Source organism: Melospiza georgiana, chromosome 28 (genome assembly GCF_028018845.1).
Source record: "Melospiza georgiana isolate bMelGeo1 chromosome 28, bMelGeo1.pri, whole genome shotgun sequence".
In the NCBI taxonomy this organism is placed as follows: Eukaryota; Metazoa; Chordata; class Aves; order Passeriformes; family Passerellidae; genus Melospiza; species Melospiza georgiana.
The window spans coordinates 819,765-835,206 of NC_080457.1; the positions used below are offsets into that span (position 1 = coordinate 819,765).

Genomic DNA, 15,442 nt, shown 5'->3' on the forward strand with positions numbered 1-15,442 from the left:
CCAGAGCATCCTGTGTCCATTCCCTGCTCATCCCCAACCCCACCCTGCCGCTCCAGGGATGCTCCAGCCCCAAAATTCCACCCCAGAGCCTCCCCTGTCCATGCCCTGTCCGTGCCCTGCCCACCCTGCTGCTCCAGGGATGCTCCAGCCCCAAAACCCCATCCCAGAGTGTCCCCTGTCCATCCCCTGCCCATCCCCTGTCCCACCCTGCCGCTCCAGGGATGCTCCAGCCCCAAAATTCCACCCCAGAGCATCCTCTGTCCATGCCCTGTCCATGCCCTGTCCATGCCCTGTCCGTGCCCTGCCCACCCTGCCGCTCCAGCGCCATCCCCCAATCTCCAGGGCCCCAGGATCGGGATCCAGAGCAGGATCCAGAGCAGGAGCCCCCTCGGTGCAGCTCAGAGCTGTGTCTGTCTGTCTGTCTGTCCGCAATACAGAGCTCTGTCCGTCTCACACAGATTCGTGTCTTTAATTCCATGGCTTTGAGTTCCGCACAGTCCGAGGGGGGAGGAACAAACCCGGGGCTGCTTTGGTCGATCCCTGCCGGGTCTGGGGGAGCCAGGGCCGCCCTCGGGGGCCGGTAAGGCTGTGGATAAACCCGGGATAAACCCGGGATAGATCCAGGAGGAGCCAGCCCCTGGAGGTGGCCCTGAAGAGTGCAATTAGAAGGGGGGATTAATTAATTAATTAACACTGCGGTGGGAAGGAGGGGAGGGTTTGGCCTCTGGGCACCCGGTGCCAGAAGTGACCCCGGGGGGATTGGGGAACCTCGGGGGTGCCCAGGTCAGGGGGATTGACCCTCCCTGGGGCAGGAGGGACCCCCAGGATCCGGGATTTCCCAGGTGGAATTCCCAATGGATCAGGAGCACAGCGAGCAGGGATTTCCCAGGTGGAATTCCCAATGGGATCAGGGATTTCCCAGATGGAATTCCCAATGGGATCAGGAGCAGGAGAGGAGCCCAGGGAGCAGGGATTTCCCAGGTGGAATTCCCAGTGGGATCAGGGATTTCCCAGGTGGAATTCCCAGTGGGATCAGAGCCCACGGCCAGGGGAGGATGGCAGGAGCAAGGACGTGCCCAGCCCGTGGGGAGGTGGCTGCTGGATATTTAGGAATTCTTTTGAGGTCAAAAGGGGAAGGAAGAAAAAAAACTCCACCAGAAATCCCCACCAGGTCGGCAAAGGGCGCAGGGGCCGGGCAGGGCCAGGGCTGGCAGAAAGTGCTTCAGTGGCCGGGAATAGGGCCGGGAAAAGTGGGGGAACATCCTGGGAATGGAGCCAGGCCCGGAGCCGGGAACGGAGCCGGGAAAGGAGGGAGAACATCCCGGGAATGGAGTTGGGAAAGGCGGGAGAACATCCCGGGAAAAGCAGAGGAGCATCCCAGGAACGGAGCCAGGCCCAGAGCCAGGAACGGAGCCGGGAAAGGCAGAGGAACATCCCAGGAACGGAGCCGGGCCCGGAGCTGGGAATGGAACCGGGAAAGGCAGAGGAACATCCCAGGAACAGAGCCAGGCCCGGAGCCAGGAACAGAGCCGGGAAAGGCAGAGGAACATCCCAGGAACGGAGCCGGGCCCGGAGCCGCCTCCCTTGCTCAGCACTTCTTGCGCAGCAGCTCCTGCAGGTACCGCGCCACCTCCACCGCCGACTCCCAGGGCACCACGGCGGCCTGGAACGCGCCGGGCTGCTTCTCCTGGCTCTCCTGGATCAGCCTGTGCATGGGGTAGCCCTTCCTGGGGAACGCCACGTCCGCCGCCGTCAGCGTCCCGGCCGGGCAGAAGTCGTTGGCGCCGTCGCCCACGTAGAGCACGCGCTGGAACTCGACGCCCTCGCGCGCCCGCTCGGCCAGGTACTCGGCCAGGATCTTGGCCTTGCACATGTTGGCCGGGCAGCGCGGGCACTCGTGGCTGTGGTAGGGCCCCAGCGTGAGCACGCCGCGCCGGTCCGGGCCGGCCGGGTTGCTGAAGACCTTGCGGAAGAGCGAGCGGGCGCCGGCCGCGCGCAGCTTGGCCTCGATGCCGAAGGTGTTGGCGTCGGAGATGAGCACGAGCTCCAGGAGCTCCCGGTGCTTGGAGAGCAGCTGGAAGAGCTCGGCCACGCCCGGCGCCAGCGGGATGCGCTCGTAGGCGGCGCGGAGCTCGGCGGGCCGCACGCCCTGCTCGCCCAGGAAGGCCAGCACGCGCCGCATGTGCTCGTTGTAGCCGCCGGCCGCGGGGCTCTGCCGCAGCCGCTCCGGCAGCGCCCGGCCCCGCACCACCGAGTCGTCGCTGTTCTCGTCCACGATGGTCTCGTCGAAGTCAAACACCAGCAGGAAACGCGGCGCGCGCGGGCCGGCCGCGCCCACGCCCTGCGCGGGGACGGACAGACGGACGGAACCCGGGGTTATTGGGGTGTGGGACGGACAGACAGACAGCGGTGTCGGTGGGGGGTGGGATAGAGAGACACTGGTGTTATTGGGCTGTGGGACGGACAGACAGCGGTGTCGGTGGGGTGTGGGACAGACAGAACCCGGTGTTATTGCGGTGTGGGACGGACAGACAGACAGCGGTGTCGGTGGGGGGTGGGATAGAGAGACACCGGTGTTATTGGGGTGTGGGACGGACAGAACCCGGTGTTACTGCGGTGTGGGATGGACAGACGGACAGCAGTGTCGGTGGGGTGTGGGACAGACAGAACCCGGTGTTACTGCGGTGTGGGATGGACAGACAGACAGCGGTGTCGGTGGGGGGTGGGATAGAGAGACACTGGTGTTATTGGGGTGTGGGACGGACAGAACCCGGTGTTATTGCGGTGTGGGACGGACAGACAGACAGCGGTGTCGGTGGGGGGTGGGATAGAGACACACTGGTGTTATTGGGGTGTGGGACGGACAGAACCCGGTGTTATTGCGGCGTGGGATGGACAGACGGACAGCAGTGTCGGTGGGGGGTGGGACGGACAGATGGACGGTGTGGGGTAATTGAGGTGCGGCATGGACAGACAGACAGCGGTGTTACTGGGGTGTGGGATGGACAGACAGACAGAGGGACACCGGTGTTACTGGGAGGCGGGATGGACACTGGTGTCATCAGGGTGTGGGATGGACAGAGAGACAGACAGACCCCGGTGTCATTGGGGTGTGGGATGGACAGACAGACAGACAGTCAGACAGACAGCGGTGTTATTGGGGTGTCGGATGGACAGACAGACCCCGGTGTCATTGGGGTGTGGGATGGACAGAGAGACAGACAGACAGACAGCGGTGTTATTGGGGTGTGGGATGGACAGACAGACCCCGGTGTCATTGGGGTGTGGGACAGACAGACCCCGCTGTTATTGGGGTGTAGGACAGACAGACAGACAGACACACCCCGCTGTCACTGGCTCTTGTTGTCACCGTCCGTTCCCAGTCCCTGCCAGGCAGGACAAACCCCGCTGGCCCCGGGACCCGGCGGCCGCACCCCGAGCCCGGGCCGGGAGGGGTTAATCCCGTGCCAGCCCGGCCCCAAAGCCTCATCCTGCCCTAACGGGATCGGCCCGGGCTAATCCGGGCCCGAGGGCACCGCGGTCACCGTGCCGGGAGGGGATCAGCGAATTTCCGGCCTTGGGAAAAGCTCCGGGATCAGCCGGGGCGGGCTCGGACCGGGGACACCCGGGCTGGGACAGCGGGGACACCGGGGGGGGACAGCACGGTCTGCTCCTCCAGGGCCACCTCAGGGACAGGGGGGACACCTGGGGGGGACAGCACAGTCTGCTCCTCCAGGGCCACCTCTGGGACAGGGGGGACACCTGGGCACACCTGGGTTGGGACAGAGGGACGGGAGGGACAGACAGAGGGACAGCCCAGCCCGGTCCTGTGCCACCTCTGGGACAGGGGTGACAGCCCAAGGGGTCCCGGGGGCATTTTAGGGACCGTTCCTGCCCCAGAGGGTGGAACAAGCCGGGGAATGTCCCCGCTCCCAAGGCCCAAGGGGTGCCCGGGGTGGATTTTGGGGTGTCCAGCAGGGCTGGGCCACCCTGGGGACCCCAAATCATGAACCCCATGAGCCTGGCAGCCCCCGCTCCCCTCAGCCCTTCCCGGCCGCTCCAGGCTGGAATTCCGGAATTCTTGTGGAATTTGGGGAGCCCCCGGGGTGGCAGCGGCGACCTGGGCACGGTGGCACTGACCTTGAACAGGCACGGCAGCCCCACGGCCTGGCAGCACCTCCTCATGCTGGCACCATCCCGGGCCCAGGGCTGCGGGAAAGAGGGAATCCCGTCAGTCCCGGGCAATTCCATCAATCCCGGGCAATTCCCGAGCCCCCGAGCTTCTGTCCAGCCTGGGGGAACGAGGGGAGAGTGAAACCTCTGAGAAATCCTGATTCAACCGTGAGGGCAGTGAGGGAACGGCAGGAAAATAAAAACGGGAAGAGAAAAACTGCAGGAAAGGAAAGGAAAGGAAAGGAAAGGAAAGGAAAGGAAAGGAAAGGAAAGGAAAGGAAAGGAAAGGAAAGGAAAGGAAAGGAAAGGAAAGGAAAGGAAAGGAAAGGAAAGGAAAGGAAAGGAAAGGAAAGGAAAGGAAAGGAAAGGAAAGGAAAGGAAAGGAAAGGAAAGGAAAGGAAAGGAAAGGAAAGGAAAGGAAAGGAAAGGAAAGGAAAGGGGAAAAAGGAAAAAGGAAAAAGGAAAAAGAAAAAGGAAAAAGGAAAAAGGAAAAAGAACCTGGGAATAACAAAAAACCCCAGGAAGAGTGGCCCTGCTCCACCCCCCCCCTCCACCCCTATTTTCTCCCAGGGTAATTCCTAAACGCAGAAATTCTCCGGGAGTGAAACCAAAGCGGAATTCTGCCGACCCCTGGTGGTCCCCGGCGAGGGAGCCCTTCCCAAAATTCACTTTGCGGGTGGAAATCGGGGAATTGCCGGGCCGGGAGGATGGCGGGGCTCTGCGGGAAGGGGATCTGTGGGCATTGCGCTGGAGCCCGGCCCGCTCCCGGCTATTTCGGGCACAAACTCCATCCGTGACTCGGCTGCAATAGAAACCCTGCGGCACCTGGCACAGGGAAACGGAGCCCGGGCTGGAAATTGTGGAAAAATCCCTTTTTTTTGTGAGGCCTGGAGCCGCACGCTGCGTGTTTATTTGCTAAAAAAAGCCCATCAGAACTGCAGGGTTTATTTACAGACAGGATCTGGAGCCAAAAAAACGCCACAGCCGGGCTGGGAGTGGCTTCCAAAGGGGAAAAAAAAAAAAAACATGAATTGAACAGGAAAGAGGAACTGGGATTTTGGTCACTGCTTTGGTCACTGCCAGCAGCGAGGGAATGATTGGGGATGAAGGCTCAGGGAGGGTCTGTGGTGCTGGAGGGAGGGACAGAGCCCTGGGGACATTGGGGACACTGGAGTGGGCACGGGGAGAGAAACTGCCCCAAAAAAAACCTCTGGGCCCGAGGGATTGGGAAAAGTTCCAGGGGCAGGAGCTCAGAGCATCCCCAGATGCGGCTGCAGGAGCTGCTCCCCCAAAAAACGACCCCAAACCTGTCCCAAAACCTGTCCCAAAAACAGCCCCAAACCTGTCCCAAAACCTGTCCCAAAAACAGCTCCAAACTCGGCCCAAAACCAGCCCCAAACGTGTCCCAAAACCAGCCCCAAATCTGTCCCCAAAACCGCCCCAAACCACCCCAAAATCAGCCCCAAACCTGTCCCAAAATCACCCCCAAACCTGTCCCAAAACCGGCCCAAAATCAGCCCCAAACCCGGCCCAAAACCAGCCCCAAACCTGTCCCAAAACCACCCCAAAATCAGCCCAAAACCTGTCCCAAAAACAGCCCCAAACCTGTCCCAAAATCAGCCCCAAAACCAGCCCCAAACCTGTCCCAAAACCACCCCAAAATCAGCCTCAAACCCGGCCCCAAAACAGCCCCAAAACCACCCCAAAATCAGCCCCAAAACCTGTCCCAAAAACAGCCCCAAACCCTGTCCCAAAATCAGCCCCAAAACCCGTCCCAAAACCACCCCAAAATCAGCCCCAAACCTGTCCCAAAACCACCCCAAAATCAGCCCCAAACCTGTCCCAAAACCACCCCAAACCTGTCCCAAACTGGCGATGAACGGGATCCGAACAGGCCCCAGAAGCGGAGCCAGCGCTATTTAGGGATTGGGTTCCCGTGGGTTATTTCGGGATTGAAATCCTCGGAGGGCTGGGGGGGCTCCGGGTATCCCAAAAAAACCCAAAATCCTCGGGGTACGGGCAAGGAAATCCCTCCCCAACAAAGCAGAGCTCGGCCAGGTGTCTGCAATTCCCGACTGCAATGGGGCAAAGGGAAGGGAAATCCCGGCGGGAGAAAATCCCGAATTTCGGTGCGGGATGGGGAAAAGGGAAGGGAAATCCCGGAGGGAGAAAATCCCGAATTTTGGTGCGGGATGGGGCAAAGGGAAGGGAAATCCCGGCCGCAGAAGATCCCAAATTTCGGTGCGGGATGGGGAAAAGGGAAGGGAAATCCCGGCGGGAGAAAATCCCGAATTTTGGTGCGGGATGGGGCAAAGGGAAGGGAAATCCCGGCGGGAGAAAATCCCGAATTTTGGTGCGGGATTGGGGAGAGGGAAGGGAAATCCCGGCGGGAGAAAATCCCGAATTTTGGTGCGGGATGGGGAAAAGGGAAGGGAAATCCTGGCGGGAGAAAATCCCGAATTTCGGTGCGGGATGGGGCAAAGGGAAGGGAAATCCCGGCCGCAGAAGATCCCGAATTTCGGTGCGGGAAGGGAAATCCCGGCGGGAGCGAATCCCGAATTTCGGTGCGGGACGGTGCAGCCGCCAGCGCCTTCCCGTGAATGAAAGGAGCTCCCCGGGAAGCGAAGCAGCCGCGTTTTCCCCCCAAAAAGCGCAGCCGGAGGGACGGGAAACAAACGGGAAAGCGGCTCAGGGACCGAGGTTTCAGCGCCGGGAAATGCCGGGATCGTTTCCCGGTGCGGTTCGTGCCGGGACACCGGGACAATCCTGCCCCCGGCGCTCTCTGCCCGTGCCCGCTCCGGAGGGTTTGAACCCCAAATTTCGGTGCGCGGAACGTTCGCGTCTTTCCCGAGCTCCGACCCAACTCCTGCCTTGGAGCGAGCTCCAGCTCGGGGCGGAATTCCCGGGAAACCGGGACCGGGACGCGATCGCGCCGCCGCTGGAATTGAACCCGAAAGAGCGGGAAATGCGGGAATGAACGGGAATTAACGGGAATTCCCGGTAAGGAGCGCTCGGAGCGGGTCCCGCCAGCCCCGGGGTCCGCCCCGAATTGCCGGGCTCGGGCACGGGCGGAGCGCTCCGGGTCACCTCGGGTAACGGGGCTGCTCCGGCTTCACCGGGGTTGTTTGTGCTGCCGGGAATTGCGGCGTTACCGCAGCCCCGGTTCGGCGTTACCGCAGCCCCGGTTCGGCCCCGAGCGCGGCGGTTCGGGGGATCCAGCCCCGGTCCCGGATCCCGCCGGGGATCCCCCGGTGCCACCGGGCTGGCAGCGGCTCCGGTACCGGCACGGCCCCTCCCCGAGCTCCGCGGCTCCTCCCGGTACCGGCGGGGCTGAATCGCGGCCGCTCCGTGCCCCGGTGGCACCTCCGGTACCGGCAGGGTCCAACCGGGTGCGGACCGCCCCGGTACCGGCACCATCGGCCCCAGTCATGGCAGGGTCCAACCGAAACAGGACTCCCCGGTACCGGCAGGAGCCGCCCCGGTACCGGCAGGTCCAGCGTTGCCGGCACCACCCCGGTACCGGCACCATCTGCTCGGCTCCCGCGGGATCCTGCCGGGTGGGGACCCCCGGTACCGGCACCATCCCATCCCGGCAGGGTCCAGCCGGGGGGGACACCCACCGGTACCGGCAGCAGCCCTTGCGGATCCGGCATCTCCCGGTACCGCCGCGGTGCCGCCTCTCGCTCCTTACCGGGTCGGAACCTGCCGGGAGCGCCCGGCCCGCCCCGGTGCCGGAGAGTGCGGGGGCAGCCCGGGCTCGGGGCCGGTTCGGAGCCGCTCCGGGGCCGGTTCGGGGCCGGTGCCGCCGCCGGCGCTGCCGCGAGCGCGGCCCCTTTAAAGCGACGCCACCGGGGCCGCGCGGAGCCGCCGCAGTGCGCCGACGTCATCGCCCGCGCGGCCAATGGCGGCGCAGCCTCCCCGCCGCGGAGGGGCGGGGCCAGCGCAGGCCGCGCCCCCTTCCCGAGGGGCGGGGGGAGCTGCCCAAAGTTGCCAAATCGGGAAAAAGCGACAAAAACCGCGGTGCCCCCCCCGGGCCCGCTCCGGGCTTGTGTAACCGAGCCCGGCTGGGCAGGGGGAGGCTCTGCTCCCGACACCAGGAGCGGCGCCGAGCGAGAAAAACGCCGGGATTGTCCCCAAAATAGCGGCGGGCACGGGCGGGGCCCCCCGGTAATTGCGGGGAGCGGGCCGGGAATTGCAGGGTGGCGGTGCCAGCGCTGCCCCGCCCGGGCCCCGGCGCTATCGGGGGCCGCAGGAGCCGCCGAGATAAAACAAACAGCGAAAACACCAAAAAAAAAAAAAAAAAAACCAAAATCAGCAAAAAACACCAAAAATACCGGGGCGGCGACCTCGGGACACCGGGACCACCCGGGACCGCCCGGGACCGCCCGGGACGGCCAAACCCGGCGGGCAGCGCTCGGCGCTTCGGGTGGTTTTTAATGAAAAGCGTCCCGGAATGCAGAGGCGCGGCCGGGATTCCAGCGGCCGGCAGGAGCCGCGGTCGTGCCGCGCTGTCCCGAGCCCCAAAGTCGGGGATTTTTTTGCCGCTTTTGGTGAATTTGTGTCGCAGAGCGGAGCTCGGGGCCATCCCGGGACCTGCCCTGGGTCCCTCCGGGCCGGGGGAACGCCGGGGAAGAATCCCTGCAGAAAAATCAGGGAATTCTGTGAGAAAATCCTGTGGGGAATCATTGCAGGGAATCCTGTAGGGAATCCTGTCAGGGAATTCTGTCGGGGAATCCTGACAGGGAATTGTTTCAGGGAATTCTGTCAGGGAATCATTGCAGGGAATTCTGTCAGGGAATCCCTGCAGAAAATCAGGGAATTCTGTGAGGAAATCCTGTGGGGAATCATTGCAGGGAATCCTGTAGGGAATCCTGTCAGGGAATTCTGTCGGGGAATCCTGACAGGGAATTGTTTTAGGGAATTCTGTCAGGGAATCATTGCAGGGAATTCTGTCAGGGAATTCCTCCAGAAAATCAGGGAATTCTGTCAGGGAATCCTATCGGGAAATCATTGCAAGGAATCATTGCAGGGAATTCTGTCAGGGAATCCCTCCAGAAAATCAGGGAATTCTGTTAGGAAATCCTATCAGGGAATCCTGTGAGGGAATTCTGTCAAGGAATCCTGTCAGGGAATCCTTTTAGAGGATCCTGTCAGGGAATTCTTTTAGGGAATCCTGTCAGGGAATCCTATGAGGGAATTCTTTTAGGGAATTCTGTCAGGGAATCCTATCAGGGAATCCTGTGAGGGAATTCTGTCAAGGAATCCTGTCAGGTAATTCTTTTAGGGAATCCTGTCAGGGAATTCCTTTCGGGAATCCTCTTCCCCCTCCCCAGCCCGGGACCCTCCGGCTCCCCCCGGACATTTCCCCGCCCTGGGGCCGCTCCGAGAGGGACAATCCAAAGGGGGAATTGGCCCGGGGGGCTCCTGCGGCTTCCACCGGGACAAAACCATCCCGGGATCATCCCGGATCCATCCCGGACCCATCCCGGACCCATCCCGGATCCATCCCGGACCCATCCCGGACCCATCCCGGATCCATCCCGGACCCATCCCGGACCCATCCCGGATCCATCCCGGACCCATCCCGGACCCATCCCGGATCCATCCCGGACCCATCCCGGATCCACCCGGGCCCATCCCGGGTTTTTGGCAGGGACGCTCCCGGTGATTTTCCACCCCGGGGAGCAGACGAGGACCGATCGCTGGATTTGGTGGGGTTGGAGAGGGAAAAGCGGCACCAAGAGGGAGAATTCCTGGGAATTCCTGCGGATTCCCGGGCCGGGCGCTCCTGAGAGCTCCGGGACAGCCACGGGAGCCGTTCCCAGCCCCGGGACAGAAACCGGAGCCGTTCCCAGCCCCGGGACAGGAACCGGAGCCGTTCCCAGCCCCGCTGGCTCCAGCTTTGTCCCGGATTTTGGGATTTTGGCAGCTCCGCCGCCCTCTCCTGGCTCCGCCTCCCCAAAACGTGGCTCGGGTTAAATCCCAAATTCGGGGTTAAATCCCAAATTCTGGAGTTAAATCCCAAACCCTCGGGTTAAATCCCAAATTCTGGGTTAAATCCCAAACCCTCGGGTTAGATCCCAAATTCTCGAGTTAAATCCCAAATTCTGGAGTTAAATCCCAAACTCGGTTAAATACCAAATTCTCGGGTTAAATCCCAAATTCCCGTGTTAAATCCCAAATTCTGGGTTAAATCCCAAACTCTCGGGTTAAATCCCAGATTCTTGGGTTAGATCCCAAATTCGGGGTTAAATCCCAAACTCTTGGGTTAAATCCCAAATTCTCGGGTTAGATCCCAAATTCTCGAGTTAAATCCCAAACTCTCGGGTTAAATCCCAAACTCTCGGGTTAAATCCCAAATTCCCGCATTAAATCCCAAACTCTCGGGTTAAATCCCAAATTCCCGCATTAAATCCCAAACTCTCGGGTTAAATCCCAAATTCTCGGGTTAAATCCCAAATTCCCGCATTAAATCCCAAACTCTCGGGTTAAATCCCAAATTCTCGGGGAGGAATTCCCGGGAAAAGCGCGGGTTCCACAGAGGAATAGAATTGGAAAAAGCAGCGAAATAAAACGGGGAAAAAAAAGCAAAATAAATGGGGGGGGGGGGGAAGGCAAAATAAATGGGGACAATAAGGCAAAGTAAAGTGGGAAAATAAAGCCAAATAAAATAGGGGAAAAGCAAAATAAAATAGGGGAAAAGCAAAATAAAATGGGGGAAAAAGCAGCAAAATAAAATAGGAGAAGAAAGCGAAATGAATTGGGAGAATAAAGCAGAACTGACAGGTGCAGAAAGGAGGGAACACCCTTGGAGTTTCCCCTCCCTGTGGAATTCCATGGGTGCAGCAAAAATGGAAATCGAAGGATTAAAAAACCACAACCAACCCCAGCCTTGATTTTCCTGCCCTTTAAACCAGATTTTCCCCGTTTTCCCCGCGCTTTTTATTCTTTGGAAAGGATCCCAGCATCTCACGGCACGGCCAGACCGGCAAGAGGGGTTTGGAATTTTTAATCTTCTTCCACAGAAAGGAAGTTCATAAATTCTCAGAGTGATCCGATACAGAGCGGAGCTGAAGAGCAGGAAAAAGAAAACGAAAAAACCATCCCAGATTCTGGAAATCCTTGGAAGAGCGGCCTGGAACGCTGGAGGATTTATTGAGGAGGAAAAATGGCTTTGGAAAAACCAGGAACACAGATTGTTGGCGGCTCATTTTGGGGTTTTTTTCAGCGTTTAAAAATGGGATTATTCTGGATTATCCTGAGCAGGGAATTGTGGCACCGCTGGAGGCTGCAGGGGGGGAACACAGAGAATTCCAGCGTTGGGAATTCAGGATTGGAATTTTTTCCTGCCAGAGGGGGATTTAAATATCCTGGAGGAAATGGTTTAAAAATGGCATTTCTTTCATCAGGAGGGGCTTTCAGCTCAGCCAAAACCGAGGGGTTTGGGCCCAAAACGGGCCTGGAATTTCCAGTGTTATGGAAAACCCAACCCCAGCTTTGTCCTGGGGGAGAATTCCGCCTTTCCTGGCTGAAAATGAACCCCAAAATCCACCAGCAGGGCAGAGCTCCCTGTGGGATCCCCGGGTTTGGTGGGATTGGGGTGGGAAAGCGGCACAAAAAGGAGAAATTCCCAAGAATTCCCAGAAATTCCCAGGAATTTTGGGTTTGCTGGGCCCTGCTCTGGCAGGGGGAGAGAATTCCTGGATCCAAAGGGGAGAAAATCCAGCCTGAGGGTCCCGAGGCGTCCCAGCCCCAAAATCCCCAATTCTGCCCCAAAAACCATCCCGGATTCCTGGGATGGAGCTGCCCGGGAACAGCCAGGGCTGTGGGACAGCTCCATCCCAAAATGTCCCAAAAAATGGGCAGGAATTCCAGGAATTCTGGAAATTCCCCGTTCTTGATCCTCCCCTTGGAATTCCCTGCTCCCAGGAATTCCCAAATTTCCTGATCCCACTGCATTCCCCTCTATAGAAATTCCCAAATATCCTGAATTCCCTGATCCCACTGCATTCTGCTCTATAGAAATTCCCAAATATAGAAATTCTCAAATTTCCTGATCCCACTGCATTCCTCTCTATAGAAATTCCCAAATTTCCTGAATTCCCTGATCCCACTGCATTCCTCTCTATAGAAATTCCCAAATTTCCTGATCCCACTGCATTCCCCACTATAGAAATTCCCAAATTTCCTGAATTCCCTGATCCCACTGCATTCCCCTCTATAAAAATTCCCACATTTCCTGAATTCCCTGATCCCACTGCATTCCCCTCTATAGAAATTCCCAAATATAGAAATTCTCAAATTTCCTGATCCCTCTGCATTCCTCTCTATAGAAATTCCCAAATTTCCTGAATTCCCTGATCCCACTGCATTCCTCTCTATAGAAATTCCCAAATTTCCTGAATTCCCTGATCCCACTGCATTCCCTGCTCTCAGGAATTCCAGAAATTCCCGAATTCCTTGATCCCACTGCATTCCCCTCTATAGAAATTCCCAAATTTCCTGATCCCACTGCATTCCCCTCTCAGGAATCCCAGGAATTCCCTAAATCCGGAGATTCATCGGAGCCTCCGCCTCCCCCTGCTGGCAAATCCCGCTCTGTCCCGAACCTCCCATTCCCAAATTCCCCCAATTTGCAGGACAGAATCTCCCTTTTTTCCCGGACCTCCCATTCCCAAATTTCCCCAATTTTCAGGACAGAATCTCCCTTTTTCCTGAACCTCCCATTCCCAAATTTCCAGGACAGAATCTCCCTTTTTCCCCGAACCTCCCATTCCCAAATTTCCCCAATTTGCAGGACAGAATCTCCCTTTTTCCTGAACCTCCCATTCCCAAATTCCCCCAATTTGCAGGACAGAATCTCCCTTTTTCCCCCAACCTCCCATTCCCAAATTTCCCCAATTTTCAGGACAGAACCTCCCTTTTTTCCTGAACCTCCCATTCCCAAATTTCCCCAATTTTCAGGACAGAATCTCCCTTTTTCCCCCGAACCTCCCATTCCCAAATTTCCCCAATTTTCAGGACAGAATCTCCCTCCCAATCCAATTCCCGTCCATTCATTCCTGGATCCACATCCAGCAGGAACATCTGACCCCGACAGCTGAAGAGAAAACGGGGAAAAGGCAAAGAAAGTTAAAAAAAAGAACAAAAATACCCCCAAAAAAGCCCCCAAAAATAAATTAAATCCAGAAATCTCCACCGGGTTTGGGGTGAATTTTCCAGAGACCTCTGGGTTTTTTTTTTCCTCCTCTCTTCTCCGAAGCACCTTGGAGTCCTGGGGTTGGGGAATTTGGGAAAAGCATCTTTGAGGAATCACATTGGGGCTGATTATAAAAATTTCTCTATTGTACAACAGAGGTGCAGCTACACTGAAAAAATTACACCGTTTATGGAAATACAATTATTATTATTATTATCATCATCATCGTCATCAATTTTTTTTTTTTTGGCTTTTTTTTGTTTTAGAAACAGACTCTACTAAATAGGATCTATACAAAAAACCTCTAAAATAATTTCTGTAGTAAAATAAAGAAGTGTGTTAGGAGAGCTACACAAAAACAACGGGAGGGGATTTTTTTTTGTTGGTTTTTTTTTTTGCTTTTTTTCCTTTTTTTTTTTGCTTTTTCTGGGTGAACGCTCCGAGCTCGGGGTGCTGAAAGGAATCATTACGTACACAGTGATCATTAATGCTCTGTATTAATTAACTCACAGCCTTTCCCATTAGTACAAAGAGCCCGGGCCCGCCTCCTCTTTGAGGAGAGGGCCAGGATATAAAAGCCAAGCAAACCTCGTCAGCTGATATGAAATTAGAAAATTCCACCGGGCTCGGCGGCCGGCCGGGGTTTAGAAAAGTCACCGGGAAAACACAAATTGGGCATTTCAGTCCTGGGGGCTCCTCGAGAGGAGAGGGGGGACCCGGGGGGGGTAAAGGGGGCAGAGCTGGGCCAGGAGAGGGGTGGGAGGTGGGAGGGGGATCCCAGGGCCAGAATGGATCCCAGGGCTGGAACCCAGAGCCCAGAATGGATCCCAGAGCCCAGAATGGATCCCAGAGCCCAGAATGGATCCCGGAGCTGGAACCCAGATCCCAGAATGTATACCAGCGCTGGAAGGGATCCCAGATCCCAGAGCTGGAATGGATCCCAGGCCCAGAATGGATCCCAGGGCTGGAACCCAGAGCCAGAATGGATCACAGAGCCCAGAATGGATCCCAGAGCTGGAACCCAGAGCTGGAATGGATCCTAGATCCCAGAGCTGGAACCCAGAGCCCAGAGCCGGAATGGATCCCAAAACTGGATCCTGGAACCCAGAGCCAGAATGGATCTCAGAGCTGGAACCCAGAGCCCAGAATGGATCACAGAGCCCAGAATGGATCCCAGATCCCAGGGCCAGAATGGATCCCAGAGCTGGAATGGATCCCAGAGCTGGATCCTGGAACCCAGAGCTGGAACCCAGAGCCCAGATCCCAGAATGGATCCCAGGGCTGGAACCCAGAGCCCAAAATGGATCCCAGATCCCAGGATGGATCCCAGATCCGGATCTTGGATCCCAGAGCCAGAATGGATCCCAGAACTGGAACCCAGAGCCCAGAATGGATCTCAGAGCCCAGAATGGATCCCAGAGCTGGAATCCAGAGCCCAGAATGGATCCCAGATCCCAGAGCTGGAACCCAGAGCCCAGAGCCAGAGTGGATCTCAAACCCAGACTGGATCCCAGAGTCGGATCCCGAATCCCAGAGCCAGGTCCCAGAACTGGATCCAAGACCCAGATCCTGGATCCCAGAGCCAGAATGGAACCCAGATCTGGAACCCAGATCTGGAAGCCAGAGCCCAGAATGGAACCCAGAGCTGGAACCCAGATCCCAGAGCCCGACTGGATCCCAGAGCCAGAATGGATCCCAGAGCTGGAACCTGAATCCCAGACCAAGGTTGGATCCCAAAGCTGGGTCCTGGATCCCAAACCCAGATCCCAAACCTGGTATGGGGTTGCAGAAGGGCAGATCCCATCCTGGATCCTGGATCCAAGGCCCAGATCCCAATCCTGGATCCCAGATCCAGATCCCATCCTGGATCCCAAGCCCAGATCCAGATCCCAATCCTGGATCCCTGGCCCAGATCCCAGACCCACACCCAGTCCTGATCCCACCCCGTGTCCGTGTGGCTGTGCCAGCCCGGCCTTGTCCAGGTGTGCCCGTGGTGGTTCTGGGGCTCCATCCCGTCCCAGATCCCAAACCCTGACCCCAAGCACGACGTGGGGCGGCAGGAGAGCAGAT

General features: G+C 57.9%; 1 protein-coding gene and 1 long non-coding RNA gene across 2 annotated transcripts; both read right to left on the reverse strand.

The window, feature by feature from the left end:
• Nucleotides 1-448: 448 nt before the first annotated feature.
• PHOSPHO1 (phosphoethanolamine/phosphocholine phosphatase 1) lies at nucleotides 449-7,915 on the reverse strand. The gene is made up of 3 exons (XM_058041676.1): nucleotides 7,865-7,915; nucleotides 4,141-4,209; nucleotides 449-2,341 (listed from the first exon to the last, which is right to left on the reverse strand). The coding sequence occupies exons 2-3, from the start codon at nucleotides 4,183-4,185 to the stop codon at nucleotides 1,589-1,591; spliced, it is 798 nt and encodes a 265-aa protein (XP_057897659.1). The 5' UTR covers nucleotides 4,186-4,209; nucleotides 7,865-7,915; the 3' UTR covers nucleotides 449-1,588.
• Nucleotides 7,916-11,163: 3,248 nt separating this feature from the next.
• LOC131094173 (uncharacterized) lies at nucleotides 11,164-14,199 on the reverse strand. Its single transcript, XR_009115652.1, has 2 exons — nucleotides 12,996-14,199; nucleotides 11,164-12,940 (listed from the first exon to the last, which is right to left on the reverse strand). It is a non-coding gene; the product is annotated as an uncharacterized LOC131094173 (long non-coding RNA).
• Between the last annotated feature and the right edge of the window lie 1,243 nt (nucleotides 14,200-15,442).

Excerpts from the sequence above, each read along its gene's own strand:
- PHOSPHO1 (XM_058041676.1), bottom strand. The coding sequence starts at position 4,185 with ATGAGGAGGTGCTGCCAGGCCGTGGGGCTGCCGTGCCTGTTCAAG. Across the intron at positions 2,342-4,140 it reads GGCTGCCGTGCCTGTTCAAG|GGCGTGGGCGCGGCCGGCCC; the intron begins GTCAGTGCCACC and ends GTCCCCGCGCAG.